This window comes from Ambystoma mexicanum, chromosome 6q, assembly GCF_040938575.1.
Source record: "Ambystoma mexicanum isolate Mex_15411 chromosome 6q, UKY_AmexF1_1, whole genome shotgun sequence".
In the NCBI taxonomy this organism is placed as follows: domain Eukaryota; kingdom Metazoa; phylum Chordata; class Amphibia; order Caudata; family Ambystomatidae; genus Ambystoma; species Ambystoma mexicanum.
In genome coordinates, this window is record NC_090937.1 from 1391129669 (window position 1) to 1391145165 (window position 15497).

Genomic DNA, 15497 nt, shown 5'->3' on the forward strand with positions numbered 1-15497 from the left:
TGGTTTTATTAAACATCCTTCTTTTGTGATGCACACATGTTTCAGCTACTGCTTTAGTTTTCTGGGATGGTATGAATTATTGCACTGCTTTGAAAACAGAAGTCTGCGTTAATATAGACACAAATATCGTCGATTGAAAAGTACCAGAGGACACAGTTGAATGTTCACAACTGAATCTTGGCGTTAATCTTACAAAGCTCATTTAGCAACAGCACATTGAATAAATACCAAAGAAATAAAGAACAAAAAAAAATAAGAACACTTGCCATCGGATCCAATTCATCCGTCGGGAGTTTATTTCTCATTCCATTGTTACTGTTTTTTTATTTATTTTTTATTCTGTACTTACTTAACTTCAAAACGGTATTCAAAACCATAACGAATACTGGCACTTTACCTTTCTTTGCAAAATGCAAAAGGATCCTTGGAAAATACTTAGTGAAGTCTATTTGGCAAACCTGTGACAGGTCCAGTTAAAGTCGGAGATTGTCAAAGCGTGTGTAAAGCCCAGGCCCCGCACCCCCCTGAGCCTGCTCCAGCCCCCTGGGACGGGGCACCCTCATTGGGTGAAGTTCTTCTCCCTCCTCAGGCAGACTATCTTCTTGAAGGCCCGCCTGAAGTCCTGGTTGAAGATGGTGTAGATGACCGGGTTCAGGGAGCTGTTGCAGTAGCCGATCCAGAAGAAGAACTTGAAGAGGGTCTCGGGGATCTCGCAGGCCTCGCGGCAGACACTGTAGAGGCTGTAGCTGAAGAAGAAGGGGAACCAGCAGACCACGAAGACGCCCATCACCACGGCCAGCACGAAGGTGAAGCGCTTCTCCCGCGCTTGTGTCACTTTGCGCCGGGACACGCTGCTGCGCTTCTTCTTGCGCGAGGAGAAGAGGTCCAGGGACTTGTTGCTGGCCCGGGACAGACGGCTGGACTGCTTGCTGTTCTTGCGCTCCTTGGCCGAGCCGTCCGTGTTCTCTTCCCGGCTGCTGCTCTTCCTCCGCTTGCCCTCCGATACGCTGCTCTCCTCCAGGTCCACGTCGTCCAGCTCGCTGCACTTGCGCAGGTGAGCCACCGCCGCCGGGCAGTGCCCGTTCTCGCCCGGGGAGCGGGCCGACGTGCCCCTGCTGACGCCGTTCTCGGTTTGGGAAGAGCCGTCCTGGCCGCCCTTCTTAACGGACATAGTCCTTGTCCTGAGCTTGGCCACCTGGTAGATGCGGATGTACACCAGGATCATGATAACGCACGGGGCGAAGAACGAGGCGATGGAAGAGGAGAGGATGTACCAGGTCTCGTCGTTCAGCTGGCACTGGGGGTAGGTGCTGTCCTTGGGGTCCCGGTTGGTGGAGATCAGAGGGGGGAACGAAATGACGGCGGAGATCAGCCAGACCGTCACGATGATGCCCTTGATCCGCCTGGGGGTCCTTTTCAGGTTGTACTCCACAGCCTGGGTCACGGACCAGTATCGGTCCAGGCTTATGGCGCACAGGTGGACGATGGACGAGGTACAGAAAAGCACGTCCAGGGCCAGGTAGATGTCACACCAGATGCTCCCGAAGTACCAGTAGCCCATGAGCTCGTTAGCCAAGGAAAAGGGCATGACCAGGGCCGCCACGAGGATGTCTGCACACGCCAGGGAGACCAGGAACAGGTTCTGTGGGGCCTTCAGCGCCCTGCTCGTGAACACGGCGATGGCCACCAGGACATTGCCTACGATAGTGAAGACGATGAGGAAGCTGATCACCGCTGCCAAGGCCACCACCGAAGGCATGGAGTACTGACCCGGGCCAGAGAGGGGCTCGGGGGAGGGCGACGACTCGTTGCGCCCGCTGGCGTTTCCCAGCACATCCATGGTCAGCCCTGAATGTAGTTAGTTATACGAGTCCCATTCTTGGCTGGGGCGCCTGTCGAGCCTCAGCCACTTCTCACGCCATCCTTTGCCAATCGCGGAGGAAAGTGCGGGCTCGTTCACATTGTCTGTGATTATTAAAGTGCAGGTTGCGCTTTATTTCTTGGTCCAGGTAGGAGCCTCGTCAGCCCAAGTGCTCCAGCGAAGGCGGCGTTTCCCCCTGTGCCCGAGGCTTGGCCATCCCGCGGAGTCCGGGTGTGCGCTGCATAGGGAGAGGGGCTGAGCGACCCTCCGAATTCTTTCCGAACTTCTGGCAAGTGCTCCGGTCATGAGAGAAGAGGGCTTGTTCTGAGGCAGCGGTGCTAGCGATCTCCAGCCCCGCACAGCATCCCCGCGGAGCAATCCCCGTGCTGGCTTCTGCTCTGTCGGTGCCAGCGGGGGTGCTTATGCTTCGCTGCATTGGAGGGAGTCACTTTCTCGGGGAGTGCACCAGCAGCCGGCGATGCCGCCTGTTATTGGATGTGGGGAGCTGTAAACCCATTTAGCAGAGCGAGAGGTTTCATTTGCCTGGCTCCACCGGTAAGTGTCTCTCTCGCTCTCGTGCTTCCCTTCGCAGAGCCTGCCCCGCCCCCAGCGCTGCCCTGGGGAAGGCATCGTGCATATCATGTTAGTGTCATACATTGCCAGCTAATGTCATGTCAAGGAAGCCTCGGCCGAACAGGCTGCGGGCTTGGGAAGGAAGCACGCACCCCACTTCAGGGAAAAGACTGAAGCCATCATGGTCTTATTTGAAACTGCGAGGCAATTCTTTCAAACATCCACCTCGGTCCCCAAACTCCCAAAGCCGAAATGACCAGCAAGCGTTGCAAAACAAGGCTCCTGAAATGCCAATCTTGTATAGTTGTGGGTGCACCTGCCACGAAATCTGCTTTGCGTCGACCTCCCTTAATATCAAGTGTAGCATAAGAAGAGCGATACGCGACTGAAGTACCGCACTGACCGCTGGGGGGGAGTCTTGCAACGCAAACCACGCCCGGGTTCGACCAGGGAGCATTATCAGTTCCCCTCGGCTATGTCCGTCTCACGCCCCGCAGAACCGAGAGTAATTGAAGTTCCCAGGATCCTGCGGTATTTATTTCCGTTTAACAATATCCTATAGATTAAAGCGGCCAACACAACCCCTTTACATTTCGAGTGTTATCCTTATTTGCTCGCGGGCTCCTGCCTTGGTATGACAAGTAAGTGTGTCCCGGCTCGCAGCACCTCGACGCGATCTTTCTCGGGTAGGAGAGGAATGCTGCAAGCGGGCATTGGAAAGGCACCTTCGGCTTGTGGCCCAGGCCTTCTGCGTGGAGACTCAGCTGGAGATTCCTCTCACGGGGAGCCAATCACTGCGCTGCAAACACTCTCCAGTCTAACTCCAGTCTAGTCATAAAACACTCTCTTTAGGAGGCGAAAGAAGCTTCTAAGATTCCCACTCGGAAGCACCACCCCCGCTCACTTGATCCCCCCCAACACCACGCCTTCCACAAAATAGATCAAACCAGAGGGCAATAATAGTAGTTAATGTATCATTGATTATGCATGCCTTGTAAATCCGCAGGTATGTTGGGATTACAGTAATATGCAGCACCACTCAAAGTAGTCGACCCCATCAATCTCCTTTTCGTGTGCAATTACACGAAATAATACACCACTTTGCTTGCATTCTCTGAGCATGGGTCCCTTAGTCAAACTTCTAATTGTTGGTCGGCCCCCAGGAAAGGTAATAACGGCAACGGCAAAGCCTATATGTTGGCTGCCAGGTTAAGTGCTTTCACAATAACATATTTATTTACATTTGCATTTTTTTTAAAGCGCTCACACAGCGAGGCGCTGTTGCTTTTTTTGTTGTTGTTGTCTTAGTTGCATATTTATGACACGCTTAAATACCCAGAGGTTTCTAAGTGTGGACTCAGGGATCGAACCTGTGCTGCTTCGTGTCGTCTTGCTTCCAAGGCGAGTACGTTGCCACTGAGCTATTCTCCCGGGACAACATAGGCAATCGGGTAGTGTTTGCCCCCCCTCACACTCCAGCAAGGTATATATAATCCCACTGTAGCCCACTCTGGCTAAATAACTGAGGCCAGAGCAGCTCTCTCATTGTGGCACAACAAGGCCGCAGGTTATTCTTACATATTTCACACCATAAATTCAAACCAAAACATAATCTTTGATTACTTTAATTACTTTAATAACCCCAGACAATCCGGCAGCATCTTTCTGTTCATTCTTCTTTCTCATCTGCAACCCTTTTTCTATTTTATCTCTTTATTTATTTACAGTCAGCTCTCTTTTTTCCCTTATCCATTCTTTTTTCAGCATACTTAGGTCTCACTCCCCGGACCTCCCTGAGCCTCCCGCTCTTGGCGTAACACATTGGCAGCCGCTGCTATTGGGCTGCGGGGAGTGCCCTTATGCTTGCCATTCCGCCAGCCAAGGCCGGAGGTTGACGACCAATCAGGGGGTGCATCTCCTTTTGACCTTGCCATCCGCCCCCGCTCTGCCAGGCTAACAGAGGGTAATTTACTCTTGGTCCTCCTTACCCTCCATCAGGAGGAGTTTTGGTACTGCTCGATCGCCTGAGTTACCACCTGCAACAATAAAATATAATCACTAGAAAACCTGCAAATAACATACACGTTAGGGTGGGACAAAGTAGCTCCTATGTAGAGGGAGAGCAAGCGTGCAAAGAGATTGTGCCCCCAGCTCAGGCACTACATATAGAGATCACCGTTTAAGGCCCTATTTCCCCCTGCTGCGGGTCACCATCCTGCTGACACCGTACTTCCTGTGCCTTCTCTCAGCTTTAGAAGGCGGAGTGGGGTTCTCAGCAACCTCAACCTACATGTTACACTTTGGTGCCTGCAGACCCTTCCGCGCCGTGCTGTTGACATTCCTTAAGAAACATATTAGGACAGCAAACACGTTCACACCATTAATTTACGCATGATGGTAATAATCAAAGTACTCAAAGAAGAAGCATACAGTGCACACAGGAAAAGGTTGATACAAACATGCCCTGTCCTGTCAAACCCGGGCAGCTAGAACTCTTCCCATTACATTGTCAGCAGAGGTGACCAAATGCAGCAAAAGCAAAATCAGAATGTTCATTTTTAAGCAAATCACAATGGCAGACAGATACTAAGGAAGAGCATCATGGCACATACTCATGTCAGAGTTGCTTTCATACACAGGCCCCTCTTCCCTGTTTCAGTACATGTGAAGGTAGTCTTGGTACATGTGAAGATAGACCACCTGTTGACTAGGAACCCATTCCACGAAATCCGTTTTTTACTACCCCACCTGTATTCCTATGGGGTATGAAACCACCTCTTCTATCTTGAATTCTCTTGTTTTTCTTTCTGTCCATCTGGACAGTGAATACAGTGCACCGGCTGTGGCACCTTCTCCCAATCCACCTCACGCATAGGCTTTTGAGCGGTACAAATATTGCTTTGCATTCCACCTACAATCCATAAGGGGCTTGGAGCAGGGTGAGGCATATCCCCATCTGTAAACATCATGGTGACCACGAGGCTCCTCTGCAGATCCCGCACAGTGGATATACAGGGATACCAGGATTTGTGGGTAACACAGGAGCAGTCTCCGCATATGGTGAGCCCCAGGTATTGAACATCCCAGGTAATCCTCAGCACTGATAGATGATGAGTGGACCAGCATGGGGAAAGCCAAATGTCTGTGCCCTAGATACTTGTGAGTGCTTTCCTGTTTTCTGCAGGCATACTGCATATGTGCTGACGGCAGACCTCCAGATAAGATTTTGAAGTAGGAGTATTTTACTCCCTATTTTTTAAAGTTGGGAGTAAAATGATTTAGTAGGGAGAAAAATGTAAGTCCAGTTTCAAATGGGAGTATAAACGAACAAAAATGTTTTAACTGGAAAACGGAAACGTTTTTGTAATCATTATTCCTAGTTATTCATACGCATAAAAATATACATGCTTACTTCTTCCAATCCGGCAGTAATAATGGTACAAAGTAGTATCATCGACAGCCAATTTTTCGGCGGGTGTTTTAACGAAAATACTTTGCTGAAAAAACACATCGAAATGTTTTGGGGGCAAAGGGCATATAAACGGTTGGGGGTAAGAACTGTAAAACATAGGTAGGGGAGGCAGGGCTTAGGGGACACCGTAATAATAGACTCTTCCTAAGGTACTATGTGCACTACTGCTCCAAACATATCCATGGAGCTCTGTGGGTGAAAGCAAAAGCACAAGGTCATATATGTCAGTTTCCTATTTTTTGTTGGAAATATTTTTATTCCCTATTTTTATTTTCTGAGATTATTTGCCTATGTTTAAGGAGTAAAATTGTTCAATACACCCCTTATCTGTAGGGCTGGGAGGCGGTGCTCAGTACCACACTCTAATTTCCTTTGCAGACTCCCCTCTCCTTTGCTCCAATTTTGCCAAAACTTAAATACAATCCCCAGCGAATATTGGCAGGGCCGTCCTGGGGACCAGATGTCAAGGCACATTGGCCCTATAAGTGCCTGCTTCCTGTCCTGGCAATGAGACCATGAATGGCTGCTTGAGCCGGGTCGCGGAAATTGCTGCCACAACAACTTCCCGTAGTAGTGATGTATGGAATGTGAGCACCACTGCCAGGCAATCAAAAGAGGAGTGCTGTGTGGCACGCTTTGGCAGATGAAGTTCAGGGCACCTAAGTGTGACTCCTACTGTCTGGGCCAGTATCCTGTGCAGGGTCGAGTTTCACCAAGAGTGGGATAATTAAAAATAATTGTTTCACATTGCCGACAGGAGCACAGCTGTGAACCTGGGCACCATGGCACACTGACTGTGCGCTATTCTGGGCGTGGTGAGAAGATATGGCAGAGTCTGAGATTGTCTATCCAGGGCCTGATGAGGATGTGTTAGGGGTTTGTGGGGGCCCCTTTTGACATAAGGTTTGGAGTCCCTGGGGGGGGCGTGGCTAACCGCCATGTAGAGCAGACGTGTCTCCTGAGAGCTCCGCGCTGAGGTGCCATGATAAGCTGTCTTTAAGCGACTTTAAAGTGCTCCGGAACCCTACAAGTTGCACCATCCGCCGCACAACCTCCTCAGCAACGTTTGCACTGTCTCCCAAGCGAAGCAGAGACGGCTAACACCTTTATCCGGCGAGTGAAGAGGGTCCCCGAGTGTATTCAAAATGGCGGCTCCCGCGCCCTGATCCCTTGAAAGGCCGGAGCGCACTACCATCGCTGGCGAAGTTGCCCCCCGGCGGGAGGAGAGGATCCTGAGCTGCCGCTGGACCTGGGGGAGGGGACCGAACAGCTACACTCCTCGATTGAGAGGAACGATCCGGACGCCCTGACCGGACCGCGCCCAGTCCACGGTGCGTGACCGCCCTAGGTGTGCCCCGGACAAGTCGAGAGGGCCCCTGGCGTGAGCGGTGGCTGACCGGTACCGCAGAGGTAAGCGGGGGCAGCGGAGGACCGCCCCGGACACCTACATCAGGGGCAGGGTGAGGGGGCCCTATTTTACCCCCTGCGCCTGACTTTGCCGCCGGTGGCAACGCAAGAACTTGGGCTGGCCTCCTCGAGGGGTTGTGACCCCCGCTGTCTTCCTCCCCCCCGCCTGCTGATCCTTCACCGGGGGGAGGTCTGGGCGAATACACCGGACCCCCGCCTGCAAACTGACGCTCCGGCGGACTGCGAGGCCCACTCCTAGGGCCCCCATCACTTCACAGCTGACGGCAGAGGGGGCCGACCGCGCCTGCCTGATCTGAGATTTCTTTTGTTTCCCGAAATCGGCCTGCTATCCCACTGCTTCTTAACATCGCCCTGCGATGGGAACGAGACCTAGCGGCCTCTCGATTACGCCCCCGGCATTTTCGGTGCGGGAAGGCCCTGTGTTGACGACATGTCCGGCAGGAACAACAGGCCCAAGCAGCAGCGCCAGACCACGATGGACACCTTCGCAGCCTGTGAATCCCCGAATCCTGAAGGCACAAACAAAGCGGTCCTGGACGCTCAATCTAACCCCACACGGCGCCTGCAGCTTTAGAGCCTAGCAACACCCAGATACTCGAAGCCATCAAGCTTTTCCAGGCAACAATGGAAAACAAAATAGATGCCGTTGCCACAGACCTGGGCCTCCTGCGTCAAGATGTCCGCTCCCTAGCTGGCAGGACTAAGGCGCTTGAAACACAAGTCCGGGAAAACACTGAATCCAAAACTCACCTTCTTCGAGACATCGACAAGCTTCAGCAAAGGGTCAAAAACTTGGAGGACAGAGCCGAGGAGGCAGAAGGAAGGGCTCGCCGGAACAATATACGCCTTCTCGGTTTGCCAGAGGGTTCCGAAGGCTCCGACCCCACTAACATCATAGAGAACCTCCTGCTTCAAGAGGTAGGAGCCGGCAAACTCTCCCAGGGCTTCACCATCGAGAGGGCCCACAGATCCCTGGCCAAGAAACCACCGCCGGGGGCTCCACCCAGGCCGGTGATAGCGAAAGTTCTCAACTACAAGGACTGTGAGGTCATTCTGGCCTTTTCCCGAGCTGGCAGCCAAATCCAACGGGACTCTGCAAAAATCGCCATATACCCGATTATACCTTTCAGGTTCAAATGAACAGAGCGCAGTTCATACACACCAAGGCCAGATTGAAAGCCGCCGGGCTGCGTTATATGCTCCTGTATCCTTCCAGACTTAAAGTACTGCATAACAGCAAGGCGCACTTATTCGACACCCCGGCCCAGGCCAGGGACTGGATGGACGGATTACAGATCCCTGACATTGAGGAAAGGAAACGGAGACCGAGATAACGATCCCCCTGTCATTCAGGGGGGAACTATATTTGCTTGAACCGTTACACAGCTGAATGGATCCTTTCCGTGGAGACTCGGAGTCCTTGTTCACTCCACCCCCTGATTGTTTTCCCTTTTTTTGGGTACATATACCCGCCCGTAGGGCACCTGGAGACCGATGCACGGTCCAACGGAGCAGAAACGGGACAGTCAACGGGAGGGTAACCTCGCTGGGCCAGTTCTATGTTTGGAGTTTTTTTTACAGTTAAGTGGGGAGGGTGGGAACACAGGAGTTTTTGTACACGTTTTTGCACAAGTTGGGGACATGCACTGGGACACATTGAGACCACAGGAACAATTCACAAGCAACGCAGCACCTCCTAGATCCGAGCTCCACCTGCTACACAGAATAAACCACACCACGCCTATGGCTGACACAATAAGGGTCGTTAACTGGAACGTCAGGGGCCTGAACAGTTTTGTTAAACAACGACAGGTCCATACCTACCTGAAAAGATGCAAGGTCGGAATCGCCATGCTGCAGGAAACTCACTTAATACCCAAGAAACTGGAAGCCCTGGCAAAAACTTGGCGGGGTACCCTAATAGGTTCGGCTTACTCCTCCTATGCCAGGGGGGTTCTGATTTGGATTGCCCCCACTGTTCCTTTCAAACGCACTAGCAATAAAACAGACAACGAGGGTAGGATGGTAGTGGTGAGCGGCTCCATAGAGGGCAAAGAGGTTTGCTTGGTCAGCACTTACGCACCCAACCATGATGCGACTGCCTTCTTCCATTCCCTTTATGCGCGACTCAGCCCATATGCAGACAGAATTATGATATGGTGGGGTGACCACAACTGCACCCTTGATCCTCTACTTGACAGATCTGATAACAAACATGACCGACCCTCCCCCACAGCCAAAATACTTTCCAAACTAATCCAACAGTTGCAACTCAGTGATCTATGGAGGGTCCAGCACCCTGAGCGGCGGGAGTACTCCTTCTACTCCCCACCCCACGCTGTACTCACCAGGCTGGATTACATCTTCCTCAGCCTAACGCAACATTCCAAATTTGTTGATGCGCGCTACCTGCCTAGGGTGCTGTCGGACCACTCTCCCCTTCTGGTAACCTGGGAGGTGTGTCCCCCCACACCCCCCATACCCACATGGAAGCTTAGGTCTGAGGCCCTACTTGACTCTGCATTCAAGGAACGCATTAAAGAAAGCACCGAAGAATATTGGCAAAATAATCTGCATAGCGTTAGACACTTGAGCACAACTTGGGAAGCATATAAGGTGGTCATGAGGGGCGAGATGATTGCAGCACTAGGGGGAGCCCAGAGATCTCTTACATCCTCGCTTGAGCACGCAGAAAGGGACCTGAGTACGCTCGAAGGTAAGGCTGACCCATCCCCTGACCACTTAAATACAATTGGCGTACTCAGACAAACCTGCCTAACTCATTGGGAATCCCTTGGTAAGCTGAGTTACGCCAAACACACAGAAAGAATTCATGCCCTGGGAGACAAGCCCGGGAAACTCTTGGCTTGGCTCTATAAAAGGGAGACCCCCAGGTCACCCATCTGCCACATACTTACCCCCGACGGCACGGCCGTACATACCCAAGAAGAAATCAATTCCGTCTTTACTGACTTCTATCGTATCCTGTACTCCGAAGCCCTGCCCCCTCTGATACCGGGATCGAGGACGCCCTTGACGCCATTGACCTACCTAAACTAGACTTGCATCTGGCTGAGACCCTTGATGAATCCGTCACCCCCGACGAACTCAAGGTGGTAATCAGATCGCTACCAGCTGGGAAAACCCGGGTTCGGATGGGCTCCCGGGGGAATTCTACAAGACCTATGAGGAAACTCTTGCCCCAATACTGGCCCAGGTCTTTAATGAGGCCTTTGAGCGTGGCATCCTCCTGGACTCCATGAACGAGGCCGTGATTATACCCTTGCTTAAACCGGGGAGGGACGAGGCGGATTGTGGTTACTACAGGCCCCTCTCTATGCTTAATGTTGACTGTAAGATCCTCACCGCCCTGCTGGCGAATAGACTGCGCAGAGTTATCCCTCTGCTGATCCATCATGACCAAACGGGATACGTCCCAGGGCGCTCCATCACTGAGAACCTGCGCAGGCTGCATCATGTTATCTATAGCACTGAAGGAAGGCTGAAGAAACTTGCAGTGGCATCACTTGACACCACCAAAGCCTTTGATTCGGTGAGATGGGACTGGCTGTATGCCACCATGGCCAGAATGGGGATAGGTCCTGTGTTCCTTAAATGGACCCGGCTGGTTTACGCCAGCCCCACTGCGAGGGTACGTACCAACAAAACCTATTCCGCGAAATGGTCCCTACACAGGGGCACCCGCCAGGGGTGCCCTCTGTCTCCCATGCTATACATCCTTACAGCTGAACCAGTGGCGGCCTACCTGAGACAGGAATATAGAGAGGTTGGCATTAAGATAGACGGGGTGATCCACCTCATCTCTATGTACGCAGACAACACCCTATTGTACCTGCGGGACCCTGAGCACATCCTTCTCTACATCTTGGAAACCCAGGACTGTTTCCACAAGCTCACCGGTATCCAGATCAATAGGAGCAAGTCTTGCCTTTATCCCCTCGCAGCTCTCCACACCGACGAATACGGGTTCCTCCCCCCTCTGGGTCTCGAATGGCAGGCTACTTCCTTCAAATACTTGGGGATAACTATACACCGCAACCCAGCCACCGAACACATCCTTAATAACGTAAGGGCCAAAGACTCTCTCACAAAATCTATGGAGTTCTGGGGCCGGCTCCTGCTTTCGATGGCTGGGAGGGCGGGACTCCTCATTACGTATAACTTCACTAACGTCCCCTTCAACACCCCCCCCCCTCATTTTCAAAGATCTCAACAAACTCTGTAGGGGCTTCCTTTGGCAGGGAGGCAGGCACAGGGTGGCATTGGAGACTCTCCAAAGACCGTACGAGAGAGGTGGATTTAAGATCCCCAACTTTGAGCTGTACTTCCCCGCCAGCCAGCTGAAACATGTCACGCAGTGGATGGCGGACGAAAGCACGACAGACACTCGCCTCCTTCAGCCGGCCCTCCCTCGGTTGTTACTCAGGGACATACTATGGGCCGGGGAGGGTGCTACGAGTCACTGCCCTTACCTCGCCAAGCCCGGGATCCGGCTTTGGAAAAGGGCCTGCAAACTGTTGGGTCGGATGGCCCGTTTTACCCACAGATCCCTATCGCTGCACTTATGGTCAATCACTCTTGGCGGCATGTCGAAACATGTACTCAATGGGAGCCCCTTGGGGTGGCCACTTTGGGGGACTTGATTCAAGAACAGGAAATACTAACTTTTTCGGAACTCTGTGAGACCACGGGCCTCCCGGCAGGACAGTTCCTGTTGCACAGAGTGGTTGTACAGGCCTTGAGCAGAAGATGGCAGGTCGCAGCTGACCTGACTGAGGAGAACGAATGCATCAAAATGATATTGAACTCCGCTGAGGGGGGCCACAAAACCTCACGAATCTACGAAGCCCTGTTATGGGGTACGACCAGGGGAGACCTCAAATGTAAGAGTAGGTGGGAAACTGAACTGGGCCTCGTTTTTGAAGACAAAGATTGGGGTGACATAACCCACTATCATAAGAAGGTCTCCAGGAACGCCCGTTTACAGCTCATTCAATTGTATATCACCAATAGAGTGTACCACACACCGGAAGCCATATCGAGATTCACGGGAGCTGGAACTCAGTCATGCCCCAAATGCAGCGAACCGAGGGCAGGAATGACTCACATGTTCTGGGGCTGCCCAGAAATCAGGGAGTTCTGGTCACAAGTGAGGGACAAAGTGGCTGGCGCAGACATCGTAGTTGAGGTGGACGAGCCTACGGCCTGCATCCTTGGCAAATACAGGCGAAACAGGAAGAACAAACCCCTATCCAAGCTCACTGACCTTATTTACATTACAGCCAAAAGACGTATTGCCATTGGGTGGAAAAGCCCCAGGGGTCCACATATGCCCCTATGGTGGGGTGACCTCACGAAGTGGATCATAGCTGAAACCGCGGCATGGGAAACGGCTATTCATGTGCAAAGACTGGATTCCAGCGAAGAACTACACCGCTGGGTGGCCCTGACGGTGCCCTTGCTCCACCCCGAGGCGGATGATATGGAACGGAGTGGAGGGAGTTGCCCGGATACGGGCACAAACTAGAGAGGAACAGTGAACTAACCGTGGTCTTGGGGGGGAGGGAAGGGGGAGAGGGTGGGATGCGGTTTTGGGTTTTGGGTTGTTTTCTTGTGTGGAGTGTGGAGTCCCTCATGCACGCAGCTGGGAAAAATAGTCCAAGGCACCCACGGGGTGCTTAGATTATAATAGAGACCTACAGGCATGCAGCAAGGGGGGGTAATAGCAGCAGATTATCAGAGGACAGGCTGCCAGTGGGGGGCTGAAACACCTAGGGCCAGATTGACGGATTTGGGTGTCGAAATCCCATTAGGTCTGCATGCCGAGAAGGACCCTGCACGAGCCGTGGGGCAGAAAAAATAATGCGTGCCTGCGTATTCATGTATTCAAAGGCACAATATTAGCCATTGCGTAAGTAGAAACAAGCTGTGCAAGGAACGCCCACAACACACCCTCACACACACTGAAAAGCAAGCAAAATCCCAAACCAGGTGCAACCGTCCGCGTCCACCCCTGACCCACCATCGAGTACCCCTGCGAGTGCCCTCCCTCACAAGCCCAGGCTGCACCCCTGTGAAAACACAGGCCTCCCTCGTAAGCCCAGGCTGCACCCCTGCAAAAACACATGCCTCACCTAGCATGCCCAGGCTGCACCCCTGCGAAAACGGGCACCTTCCCTCGCAAGCCAAGGCTGCACCCCTGCAAAAAGGCGCACCTTCCCTCACAAGCCCAGGCTGCACCCCTGTAAAAACGTGAGCCCTCCCCCGCAAGCCCAGGCTTCACCCTAGCGAAAAAGCGTGTCTCACTTAGCAAGCCCAGGGGACACCCCGGAAAAAGCATGCACCTTCCCTCGCAAGCCCAGGCTGCACCACTGTGAAAATGCTGGCTCTCCCTCACAAGCTCAAGCTTCACCCCTGCAAAAACACGAGACTCACCTCCAACATCACACCAGGCAGCCCCTCCAGTCTGGACACCACTCACCAGCGCCCCCACTCCCACAATATCACCCCAAGCAGCACCCTCCAGTCTGGACACCACCCACCAGCCCACACACCTCCAACATCACCCGAGACAGCCCCCTCCAGTCTGGACACCACCCACCAGCCCACACACCTCCAACATCACCCGAGGCAGCCCTCCCAGTCTGGACACCACCCCCTCCAGTCTGGACACCACCCACCAGCCCCCCACACCTCCAACATCACCCCATACAGCCTCCTCCAGTCTGGACACCACCCACCAGCCCCCCTAAACCTAGACATCATGCCAAGCAGCCCCCAGATAGTACACTCCCCTACCCACACCCACCTCACCTGTGACACCACCCCATCCAGCCCCCCAACATTCCCCCATGCATGCAGTTTAATGCATGGCTGCAACTCACCTGAACCTCTGTGGTCTGCCTCCAGCATGAAGCACCCCACCAACATGTCCACCGCCAACATGATCAACAGAAAGCACTAAAGACCAATCCTAGACCGTAGCATACACTGTCACTCCCTAGCAGACTTGAATATGAAGCCCCCAGCCAGACAGCACTACATTACATCAACAACACCATGGCCACCCAATCAACATGTGACAAGTGAATGCAATACACAGTGGCATGTGACTGTTGGCCATGGGTCATTGCAAAGGCATAAAAGCACACCAACTGAATGTGTGCGAAGGACAGAAGTACATATATTCATACATCGGCCAGATCCAAAAAGAATGACCAGGCGCATGACAGCCTGAGCACATGTGAAATAGGTGGAAATGGTGAAACCTCCTGTCCAGGCCAACACCATAATCAGAGATCTCACCACGCAACTGGAGTATACAGTGGAGATTGCAAAACCTGGAGTGTTTCCATGCTTCAGGCAGATTGTTGAGGAATGGATCAAACTCGCTGATGCCTGTGAGACCGAGGAGCAAAAGCAGAAGCTGAAACAGGTGTTTCTGGATTTTCAAGAAATCTTTGCCGTGTACTCATATGACTGTGGTCGCACCAAGATAGATTCTTCATCCATACCCACGGACCCTGGGATGGCTCCCATATTCGTGAAGCAATATCGGTTGCCTCTCGCTTCTATGGAGTCACTCATGGAGACCATAAAGAACTTAGAGTCCTGTGGGATAATTCGTCCAGTCCACGGTACCTTTAATAATCCGGTACTGGGAATACTAAAACCCAATGGCCAATGGAGACTGTGCACAGACCTTAGGGAGTTGAACAAATTGGTCCACATGTCCCGATGGCCTCTTCCCTACATTGATCAGGGACGGACCCAGATTCAAGGGTCAAAGGTGTATACTACCATTGACCTTATGTATGGATACTGGACAGAACCCGTGAGTAGGGAAGACCAGTACAAGCTGGCCTTTACCTTCGGGGGGCAGCAGTACAAGTGGACCCGAACCCCCTTTGAATATATAAACTCCGGCAATGAATTTAACATTTTTCTGCACAAGGCCATGCCCGACTTGGGTGAAAGGGTAACCAGGCCTAAGTAATTTATGTTCTAATTAAAATCTGATCTGTGGAGGAACATATAGCAGTAATCCGCCATGTTCTGACCCAGTTGAAGGAAGATGGCGCAAAGCTGTCCTTCCAGAAGGCGCAGTGACGTAAGACCTGCGTGAACTTCCTAGGGCATGAA

General features: G+C 52.4%; 1 protein-coding gene across 1 annotated transcript; it reads right to left on the minus strand.

The window, feature by feature from the left end:
* Nucleotides 1-253: 253 nt before the first annotated feature.
* On the minus strand, nt 254-3257 carry ADRA2C (adrenoceptor alpha 2C). Its single transcript, XM_069632033.1, has one exon. The coding sequence runs from the start codon at nt 1838-1840 to the stop codon at nt 560-562; it is 1281 nt and encodes a 426-aa protein (XP_069488134.1). The 5' UTR covers nt 1841-3257; the 3' UTR covers nt 254-559.
* Between the last annotated feature and the right edge of the window lie 12240 nt (nt 3258-15497).

Bases quoted from the DNA above. Each gene is read 5' to 3' on its own strand.
- ADRA2C (XM_069632033.1), bottom strand. From the start codon at position 1,840: ATGGATGTGCTGGGAAACGCCAGCGGGCGCAACGAGTCGTCGCCCTCC.